The sequence below is a fragment of the Chelonoidis abingdonii genome, chromosome 17, assembly GCF_003597395.2.
Source record: "Chelonoidis abingdonii isolate Lonesome George chromosome 17, CheloAbing_2.0, whole genome shotgun sequence".
Classification (NCBI taxonomy): Eukaryota; Metazoa; Chordata; order Testudines; family Testudinidae; genus Chelonoidis; species Chelonoidis abingdonii.
This window is the reverse complement of record NC_133785.1, coordinates 3585208-3596599: the sequence shown is the minus strand read 5'-3', so window position 1 is coordinate 3596599 and position 11392 is coordinate 3585208. Positions and strand designations below refer to the sequence as shown.

General features: G+C 42.9%; 1 protein-coding gene across 25 annotated transcripts in view; it reads left to right on the top strand.

The window, feature by feature from the left end:
* RAF1 (Raf-1 proto-oncogene, serine/threonine kinase) overlaps positions 1-11392 on the top strand; it is a 134385-nt gene that overhangs the window by 37839 nt on the left and 85154 nt on the right. For 10 of the 25 annotated variants that reach the window (XM_075073138.1, XM_075073130.1, XM_075073126.1 and 7 more), the window contains 2 exons: positions 9390-9442; positions 10830-11062. In XM_075073138.1, the coding sequence (XP_074929239.1) occupies positions 10856-11062 (207 nt within the window). In that variant the 5' untranslated portion in view covers positions 9390-9442; positions 10830-10855. Of the gene's footprint in view, positions 1-3472; positions 3504-5935; positions 6108-9010; positions 9123-9389; positions 9443-10829; positions 11063-11392 lie in introns of those variants that run through there. The other 15 variants (XM_075073133.1, XM_032772552.2, XM_075073131.1 and 12 more) reach the window with 8 other exon arrangements.

The window sequence follows — 11392 nt, the reverse complement described above, 5'->3', positions numbered from 1 at the left end:
TGTCATTCCCCCCGCCCAGAACTCCTGCCCCATCCAACCCCCCCTGTTCCCTGATGGCCCTTCTGGAACCCCTGCCCCATCCACACCCCCCCACTCCCTGTCCCCTGACTGCCCCTGGACCCCCACCACTCATATCTGACAGCCTCCCTGGGACCCCTGCCCTGTCCAACCATCCCTTTTCCCCATTCTCTGACTGCCCCTGAAACCCCTGCCCCTGACTGCCCCTTGCCGCCCCATCCAACCACTCCTCCTTTCTGACTGCCCCCCTGGGACCCCTGCCCCCATTCAGCCCCGTTTCCACCCCAACCACCATCCACATCCCTGCCCCCTGACCACCACCCCAAACTCTCCTGCCCTCTGTCCACCTCCCTGCTTCCTACCTCCTTACCACGCTGCTTGGAGCACTGGTGGCTGGCGGCGCTACTGCCGCGCCTCCCGTCTGGAGCTGGGTGACGCTGCTACCACGCAGCACAGAGACCGGATCAGGCCGGGCTCTGCAGCTGGATTGCCCCAGGAGCTCACAGCCCCGCTGCCCAGAGCATTGCGCTGGCAGCAGAGCGAGCGAGCTGAGGCTGCGGAGGAGGGGAGTAACCTCCTGGGCCAGGAGCTTGGGGGCCGGGCAGGACGGTCCCACGGGCCATAGTTTGCCCACCGCTGGTCTTAGGCTATGTCTACACTATAGACTTTACAGCGACAGAGCTGTACTACTGCAGCTGCGCCACTGTATGGTCTCCTGTGTAGCCGCTCTATTCTGATGGGATAGAGCTTTCCCACCGGCATAATTAAACCACCTACGAAGAGCAGTGGTAGCTATGTCGGTGGGACTATGTCTCCCACTGACGTAGTGCTGTCTACATCGGCGTTTTTGTCAGTGAAACGTGCTTCAGTCGAGTGTGGGTTTTTTCACATCCCTGACCGACAAAAGTTTCCCCGACAAAAGTGCTAGTGTAGACATAGCTAAGACTTGTATGGGATGGGATGCAGACTACAGACTGAATTTCTAAAGAGGTCTGCACCTCCATGTGAATGTTTTTAGGGATCTGCCAATGAAAAAAGGTTGAAAACCACTGAAATAAATGGATATGGGTCGTACCTAAAGGCTTATCGCCACCTGATAGTAACCTAAACAGTCTTAACTTCTTCAGACATCCCCAGCAGTCTTCCTCTGGTTCCCCCAAACAACTTCCCCTCTCTTGAGAAAGTGTTCCTTTTTTAACCTGCCACAACTTTGATCTTCAGTGTGTGAGGGCCTTTTCCTGTCCTGACATTCTCTCTTAACTCTCAAGTGTTTGTGGAGAAGTAGAATATCTTGAGACTTTGTTTTTCCTTCCTGCTTGTTTTTCCTTACAGCCTCTGATTAGATTAAACCAGCGTATTCATACTGTAAACATCTAATACCCAGATCAACATACAAGTATTCTTAAATGACTACACAGTGGCTCTGATTCTGTCACAGATTTTTTTCTATGGCTGTCATAACTGTAGTATGATATCTTGATTAGCTTATTCCCAGAACATCCCCATAGGACCAGGAAGGACCGTATTACTACCATTTTACAGATGTGGTACTGAGGCACAGGTTAAGATTCCAGAATTCAATAAAACTATTAAGAATGTGCTTAACTTCAAGCATATGAGTAATCTCCTCAAATTCAGTGGAAATATACCCATGCTTAAAGTTAAGTATCTGCTAAGTGCTTTGCTGAATCAGGGTCTAAATGAGTTGCCCAAGGTCACATGAGAAGTCTGCAGCGGAGGCAGGAATAGAACCCATATTGCTAGGTTCCTAGTCCAGTGCATTAGTCACAAAGGTTTTTATTCTTTTCCAACAGAATCCTACTTCATTTGCTACATGCCTTAAAACTTTTACAGTGAATCCCAGGCTTATGCATGACACACTAGCCAATTAGTGCAGTGCATAAGAGGGGTGCTTTGGACCCCTCAGCAAATGCACTCCATAACCTTGCTTTATTGTCCAACGTTCTAAGGGTCCAAAGGCAAGGGTTTTGAGGAAAAAAGTATGTGAACATGTAATTGAAGACTCGTATTATAAGAGAAGCTGGTTGCAGTCCCCATATTTACACTGTCTGACACTTTCTATTACAAGATTCTTGCGATCTTCATGGATTCTCATGATCTTTGCTTGACAGTCTCTCACTATTCCTTGGTACGCGGTAGGCTTTTCATATTTGGCAGGAGGAACGCCATTGGGCTGGAGAAATGCTTTTTCTTTGTCCCATGAAATTTTGTTCAGCTTTTGGCAAGATACTAGTTTAAAAAATTACCTTTTCCTGTCTTTTATATTTCTCAAAAAATTTGGTAGCGTGCCTAAAATAAAAAAAAAAAAAAAAAAAAAAAAGGCTCAATTGAATTCTTGGTTTGGTACCTCCACCGCCACACATGCTGCACAAAGGAATACCTGTGAGCTGCTGGAGCAGCTGAAAAGAGATTTCAGGAGGTGTGGGGAGAGAAGAAAGTAAGCTTGTCCCATCCCCCAATCACAGCACATGGCCCATTTCTCCTCATTCTTGCCTCTCAAACCCAAAACCCCACCTCCTGGTGGAGAAGGGGAAAAGAGGTGGACAAAACTTCGCTATCTCCTTCCTTCCCCCCTGCTCGCGCTGTGTTCACTGTGAGAGAGCCTTCTGCTTGTGCCAGCTATATGATTAATCCTTTAGCTCATGTTGTGGCTATCTTTGGTTAGAGGTTTTTCTAGTTGCACAGAATAGTATTTGTTTGTACCTTTTTTCTTAACACCCCCCCCCCCCACCTATCTAGGAAATTACATTCAAATAAAATATAGGGTCACATGCTTCATTGCTTCTCTAGGCTGAGTGCATTGCCCTCACCAGACAATTTCTCATGCCCCCAATTTTTCCTTTCTACTCCATGCCAGGTTCCCCCATTCCGTGTGTGCGCCATGGGTTCTGTGTGCCTCTTTCATTCTACTTCCTGTGTCAGTAGTTCTGTGTGCATCACCATCTCCCTTCAAAACCAATATTCTTTATTTTCTTTCTATTTCAGAGTGTCAACATTTGAAAACGGTATTGTGAGAATTGGCAGAACTAAGATCAGGTGTATTGCCAGGGAATTCCACATGTCCTCCATTTACCTTTTTTGGTTTTTCCCATTTCCACCAAAATCAGTAGGTTCTGCCCATTGACACCTAGAACAGTCCCTGAACTCTTGGAATTGAATGGATGTGGCATTCAGAAGTTATCATGTTATATCCAAACAGAGAAATGCCATTAAGTTGAGTGTTAGGCCTTGCAAATTCAGTCGATACATTAAAAGAATGGTATTTAGATTGCAAAGTCAAAGCACTTCAGAATTGGGAAATGCCAGATTTGTTTGTCAGTGGAAACTTAATTCTTTCTCCTTGTGCATATACATTATATGATACAGTCTTTAGTTGCATGCTCACATTCTATTTTTTCAACAGGATATTGCCTCATTCAGTGCACAGGATAGACGTGTAGTGGGGCAGATATAACTTGGCAAAGGTAACCGTGGATATGGCATTTCCTGACTTATCTGTGCCTGATTTTGCAACAAATATTCTTTTAATATAGTTTATTATATTTCATACATATACTATATAAGGAGACTCTATATACATATAAGGTAACAGGGTTAAGATTGCACATGCAACTTTAATTTTTGTCACTTCCTGACTGTTGATGGGGTCAGTTTGCAATTTGAATGTCTTTAGTGCAGTTCTTTTATATAGATTTTCCTACTTTTTAAAAAAGAAAAATGAAAAAGCACATTTTACTGTATGCTGCTATTCACTAGACATGAGTACAATGCTGTGTATTGCGCATATGCAGTAAATGAAGGGGGAGCCCTTGTCAGATTAGATTTCCACCTTTCTTTATCATGTGGAAGAAAGGCCTCCTTTGGCATTCCTGTGTGTCTTTCTTTTTTATGCACCTCCATAGTGCAATTCAGTGCCCAACCGATTATAACAGAAATATTGTTCTGCTTTGACTATACTTGTGTATATCCTGTAGAATCCTGAGATGACCTCTTTTTGACTGAGATTCCACCGAGTCTGTTTACAAATACATGCAGTGTCAGATGAAGGAACTTTGGGAGCGTATTAGTTTTAATGGTTTAATCTTGTATTCATACACTAAATACATTTAAAAACTCTTTTATAATTCAGCCACAACAAATCAAGTTTTCATGAGACTTGTGAAAGGAACACCTACAAATTAAGGACTCCTCATTATCGTTGTGTGTTTGCATCAACTTCCATCGAGCTGTTATAAGTGTTCAAAAAGAGGTTACAAGATTTTTTTTTTTTTTAGAAAAACTTTAAAAAAAATAAAAATAAAATAATTATGCTCAAAAACAGCTTAACTATTTCAGTAAAAGTCAAATGCAGCAGTGCGAAGCTCACATGATTCTGGGCAGCTGCGTTGCATTGCTCCATCAGAATTTTTGGTGCATCGGTGAAACTGACCGGAATCATGTCATTGTCACTTTGCTGCCTCCCAGGGAAGTCTGGAAGAAGACTGAAAAGTAGAGGTGGGGGGGAGAGAGAGGGTAGACTAGTTAAGGATCTCCACCACCCCAGCAGCATATAAGGGAATAGGGGAAGGTGAGCAGCAAATACGACTTCCTTCCACTGAAGGAGGCTTTTGGGTGAGGTGGAGAGAGCACTCTTTCTGTAACGGGGGGGGTGGGGGGGGTGGGTTTGGAAATGACTGGGTTTTAATCACATCTGTGGTGCTACAAAGAGCATGGAGAGCACCCTCTCTTCTTCCCAGCAGCTGGAAGTTGGTGAGTGTCTAGCTTTCTGCATTCCTGGATCTCACTGATGGTAGAAGCTCCCACCTCAAAAATCTTTCTTATAGGCCTCTTGTTGTTGATGCCTGGTGAATTGTTAAAGCCCTATGTACAACCTAAGGATGTGACATCATGTGCCCAGTGATATAATTCTAGAAAGTCAAAATAATGTTTGCAGCATTTCTTTTTAAAGGCAATACATAGCTGGAAGGCATTGTAAAACCAGCATAGTAATACCAGGTCTTTTAATATTCATATTCAGTAGTGTGTATATTTTGCATATCAGAATCAAAGGCTTTTATGAATGCTTCTTAAATTGATTAGAAATAACAGGAAATTATAGCACCCATCGATTTGTCTTTGTTCTACATTTTTGTGTGTAACTTGGTGGGACTCTTATGTATCAGTTGCATTTTTAACTGTGATAGGTTAATGTAGAGTCTCCCTGATCTTAACAAATTTGTTATCCTGAAGTTTGGCAAGGTTGGGGAAAACTATTAGCTGGTATTTCAGTGCTAAGGGAAACAAGTACAACATCAAGTTGAGATTTTATGGGAAATAAGTGTAGAGGATGTATGCTCCCTGACATCTGTCCTCTTCCGGGGGCAGGGGGGAGCTAGTAAATGATTGATCTTGATCCAGTTTGGCTAAGCAGTTTATCAGTTTAGGTTAGACAACCACTCTAACTATAAGAGCTGTTATAATTTATTTGCTGCATTAGTCTCCTTTCCTCTTTGATTCTCCTAAGTTGGATCCAAATACAAGACCAGTCTCATTTATCCATGCTAAGTAAATTTTCATAAGTGCCTTAGTCCCATTAACTTTCAGTGGGATTTGAGCTCCTTACTTAGATACTTTTGAAAATTTTTCAACCCTTTGATACTACAACATCTGGGACACCCTATTGCTTTTGGCACGGTTTGAAGGAGGGGTTGCTTAATGTTACGATAGAACCAGTTTAGTGCTGATATTTGATAGCGAATTCAGTCAGCACACATTCTCATTTTGTACTCTACAAATCATCATTAAAACAGGGACTTGTGAAGGGTGAAAACATTTGTAATGTGTTTAAATCTAAACAAACTGCTAGTAGCCAAGCTATAGTTATGTAAAATGTTCTCTTTATTTTTTTATTCTTTAGATTACCAAGTGCTCCTCTTATGCATCAAACTAGAGCTCTAGACTTGCGAAAGAGGGCGATAAATGTTGGTGTCCCATTCCATTCCCTTTTGATCTCGTACATGAGTGCACGCACGTTCTCGCCATTATTTTCTGTGGAACATCAGTAAAAATGAATGGACTGCTGGCATGAGGTGAAAGGGGGGTATGTGCGAATGGGAGTACACACCACCTCTGTTATGGGTGGGGAGAATGGGAGACTCTGGCATTGCGAAGACAGGATGAAATAGGGTACACACGAGCCACTGGCATGAGGTGGAAGGCAGGAATGGGGCAGGTACAGCCAGTGCCATGAGGGAGGAGGGGTTGCAGGGAGTACCTGAAATAGGAGGAGATGGGAAGGGTGGCTGGCATACACAGCTTGTGGAGATGGGGCGAAATAAAGGCACCCCTAGTGCAGGCAGTGAGTTCAGGCTACAGAAGCAACAAAATGTGCGACCCTATAGGTACCCAAGTTGGAATTTGAGTAGGATGTAAGGGCTAACATCCCTTTTCTTCTAAATAGAAAAAATAAAATAAACTATAGTTGAAAATAAATTTGCCTTTATTGAGGATTGTAATCTGGAGGATGGCATGTCTCAAAGCATGGTACCTCAGCGCCTTGCCTAGTGGAGTGATTCAGTAGTGACTCAGAAGAAAGACTGCCATCTTCAGTATGGAATCGCCAGCACCCCTGGTAGTTCCTGGGATTTCCTTTGCTTTTCTGTCCAAGTACTGACTCTGCTTAGTTTATGAAATCTGACCATCTTGCAGACTAGTGTTATATGGCTGCAGCCCATAACAGAGATTTCCAATAATATTAGGAAAGATGCTTCAGAGAGTCTGAAGTATAAATTTAAACTGGAGAAAAATGATAATGCAGTAAACTGTCCAAATTGACCTATTGCATATTGGTTTTCTATAGAATTGACTCACTGGCACATCCCTTCTGTTGCTGTACTCCCTTGAAAATGTAAAATGGTAACCTGACCTAACTCCTTCCCTCTTGATTTTTTTTGAGCACTATTAATTTTTGAGTTGGTTGCCAAGGACTGGTGAGAGCGCACTGAATTCAAAGTGAGAGGATGTAAAAAGGTTGCAACTTCAGCGTTTATATATTGGGGTCTGCTCACTGCTGTAGATACCACATCTAAAACGTTGATCTTGGACAAATATCCTGCGGGTAAACTTAAACTAGAATTTCACAAGCTGTTGTGTATTTAATCATGATTTGAATCTGATTTTTTTCGCAGCTATTAAGATGTGTGCTAGGTACAAATGATTCCTTGATTTTTTCAAAAGTTACTTTTGCTTCTGTCATTGATTACAGGCAGGGCTAATAGTGCAGCCTGTTATTAAGGTTACCCAACTCTTCCTATTGTAGGACCCCTTTTCAGTTGCTAATAACGTTGGCTGAAGTTTAGCCATTTGGGCTGATATTTTCTATTCTGGTTGTCTCAGGCTGAGTTATTCGGGAAAGTGTCAACCAAAATAGTTCAGTTCCCAAAAACAGGACTAGAGAAAAATGTTTCAGGGTTTTTGTTTTTTTTTAAAGTAATTCTGGTGACCTTTTCTTTGAGAAGTTCTAGCACCCACATAAAGTAGGGATTTAAAATTTGGCAGCGAGTGGCCTTTGAGTCAGGGATATGTCTCTTGTAATTATTGTGCAAATCCACCCAAATTTGGCTAAATTATATGACTTTGAAAAGTTGTAGTTTGCACATGCTCAGTAAATACTTAAAATTTAATGGCTAAAATCTGTAAAGATTCTATCTTCCTGGGGCATACTTCATTAACTCTTAGTGCTGACCAAACTCTACATGCGCTGTCCTAACAAAGTGACTGAGTATGCTCTGATCCTGGGGCTAAGGGGGCAAAGCTGAACTTTTCCTGTAGTTGCAGCTTCCAGTAGCTGTGACCTGGGCTAGAGCTGGGTACTGGAACTGAGACCAGAGAGCTTGTCTTTCCTCTACTCTGATTACTGCTCTGTTGGCATCTCGGAGCACAGAGGAGGAAGTTTTCTGACTTGAAACCCGAGGGGATAAAAGGAGACCGAGGAAGAAGGGGAGTAGACTGGGACAAGGATCCTGGTGAGACTGGGACTAGAACAAAACTATAAGTGCGAGCTAGAGTAAGGGGAGGGAAACTGCTGGTTGGATAAGGAGACTGGGTTTGAGAGCCAGAGGGGGTAGGCTGATTGGGCAAGAAAATTGGGACTAGGAGCTGGTGTGGGAGAGGGAAACAGATCAGACAAAGAGCTTGGTGGGAGGAGAAAGTCTGGGACTGGCTGGACAAGGAGACTGGGATTGAAAACCAGTGTGTTGGGGAATGGGGCTGGGAGATAAGACATGGAGCCAGGGAAAAACTTGGCAATGAGACCTGGGTCAAGCAGCCGGGGAGAGGGGATACTGAGGCCTTGTCTACACTCTAGGGGAAATTCAATCTAAGCTATGCAATTTAAATTACATGAATAGTGTAACTGAAACTGACGTAGCTTAGACCTACTTACTGCAGGGTCCATGCTACATGATGTCAACGGGAGACTCCCCCTACTCTTCTCAATCCGGTGGAGTACAGGAGTCAATGGGAGAGCGATCTGAGATTGATTTAGCGGGTCTTCCCTAGACCAGTTAAATTGACCACGATGCATCAGTTGTTGCTTGTAGATCCCCTGGTAAGTGTAGACAAGCCCTGAGACAAGGAGGTGGTGGTGGGGGGGCAGGAAACAGAGCTGGGGGCAGCTGAAACCCAAGAGGGGAGTGAGAGAATGAATGAGGATCTGGGATGGGGGAAATGAGACTGGCTGGACAAGGAGTTTGGGATGGGAATGAGAAGTCTGAGAAGAGACTGGGACTAGGAGGCGAGGGTGGGGAAAAGAGAGGAATGGGACTGGGACAGATTGGAAGTGACAGGGCTTGGTGTCAACAGGCAGAAGAGTATCTGACCTCTAGAGAACCTCTCCTCCAGAGCCTGAAATGGAATCCCAGAAATCTGGGATTCCTCTGCTGTCAGTAAATACCTGTGAAACCCACTAGCAAAGTGTCTTATTCCCCTCTAGTGCTGGTCCACGTAGAGGATGAAAACCTATTACAGCCGTCACTTACTCTGTTAACTCAAGTGGCAGAGGTCTATCCAGTGCATCTAAAGTTTCCAGCCTGTTGATAACCCATGTAAGTGTCAGTGTGATGCCATGTGATTGAATTCCTCCCCTCCCCAGTTTTCTCTTGAAAAGTCTGGGAAATTGCATACACAGCCTCTTCTCCTCCACCCCCTCGTCACCCACCCCCATTAACAGAACATTATTAAGGTTGCAAAGTTGAGCACACAGAAGTTAGGAAATGGCAGAATTATAGTTGCCTATGTAACTTTAATTCATCCCCTTCTGTATAGGTATTATGATATACTCTTTCCATGATCAAATACTGTTTTTTCCACAGGACTCTGGCCTAAGTCACTGCACAGGATGGACCTGCTCTGGGGATGAATCAAGGTAGTAGAGTGATGGAGGCTATTGTCTCTAGGCCTCCTGCTTCATTAGTTGCGGAACCTGGAAGATGTGGTACTGAATGAGCATGGAATTGCTTAAAGTGAGAGGATGGTCTCATGCAGGCAGTTAAATGCTGCCATGGAGAACTAGATTCTATCCTATCCTCTGCCACAGAGTTCCGACGTGATCCTAAGCAAGTCACTTAAACCAAATTTTTCACTCATGGTCTGTAATTATGCATTCTTCAATTTCTGGATACCTTACTTGAGATCTTGGGGTCTGATTTGTAGAAGGGCTAAGCACTCACAGCTGCAACTGACGTCAATGGGGGGAGATGTGCTTTGAACTTAAATAATGCTGAGTACTCTTTAAAAGTGATGAGTACCATCGTAAAACCCATGAGAAAATTAAATAATTCTGCCTTCGGAACAGGGTTTAAATAATGTGCAGTAAATAAGTTTTAGGGCCACACATTGAACTGTGAAGATAATTCAAATTATTGAATGAATAGCTGCTCATGAAGTGAAAACTGTCCATTTTATGTACTGAATGAGACAAGAATCCTTTGCGGGGGGGGGAAATGTGATCATACAATTGAAGATTGTCATAATGCATATGTACAAGAGGGCTGAATTAAGGTTGCACAGATAACCTTAATTTTAATACTTCCTAGCTTTTGGGTGCTTGACTTTTCAGTCTTAATGTTTTAACATAGTTTTGTGTATAAAGAATATTAAGATGATCAGGAATATAGATTGTCAGTTTTATTTGGCAATAATCTCTTACTGTAACTTGGTTAGCTTGCATTGTTTAATTGTAAAGCCCTGTGCTCACCACCTTTGGAGGTGGGGGGGAATGCATGCTTAATTTTGTTTGTTCTCAATTTTTGGAAAGCTTGTTAATGACTTCAAAAAAAAAAAACTGAACAGAGAAGACTTCACACTTAAAATATATTTATACTTTAACTCAGACCTTTTAATTTCAAACTTAGCGTGTACTTAGCCATGAGTGAGGAAAGTATATTTCAATTTGGAAGGGAAAAGTTCCATCAGAAATGTAAGTATGCACCGAATGTGCTGCTTTCGAGGTTCACAGGAATGTGTGTGCACACCTAAACTTAGCTGAGATTGCTGTAAATACATTTTTATGAATTTGTCTGTTGTAATAAAACACGGACAATTGCATTCTGCTTAAATGTTTGTATACTTTTACAATATGACTAGGGCATGATACCATGGTTGTAAAGCACTTGAGATCTACTGATGAAAAATACTATATAAAAGCATAAGGTGGTATTATTATTTATTATATTGTTTGGTCTTTTACTGTATTTGCTTACAGATTTGATTCTGAGAATGTTGTAATTTCTTTTGTCTGTACTTCATTTCAGATTTTACTGTTCCTTAGGCTGTATCAATGGAGCACATTCAGGGAGCTTGGAAGACCATCAGTAATGGTTTTGGATTCAAGGATTCTGTCTTCGATGGATCAAACTGTATTTCACCTACTATTGTTCAGCCGTTTGGCTCTCAGCGCCGAGCTTCTGATGATGGCAAGCTCTCAGATATGTCTAAGACTAGTAATACCATTCGGGTTTTCTTGCCTAACAAGCAACGCACTGTGGTAAGTCTACCCAAGCCTCATGTACGTCTACAATACTCTCTACTGGCAGTTCTGTGTAGTGTAAGTGTATCTACATGCTGCAGTCAACAGTATACCACTTAGACTGGAAGCCCAGAAGTTGAATAGTCACCACGTGCTGGAACCATAATTTCCACATCCATGCTGCAGTATGTAGCTACATGTGTCAATGAAAGGCTCTGGCAGAGGGGAGGCAGCAGGGAAAGGCTTCACCACTGACTCATCCAACCCCCCTTGCTCCTTGTCCCCTGACTGCCCCCCCAAACCTTCTGCCCCTTATCCAACCCCCTGGCCCCAGCCCCCCTACCATGC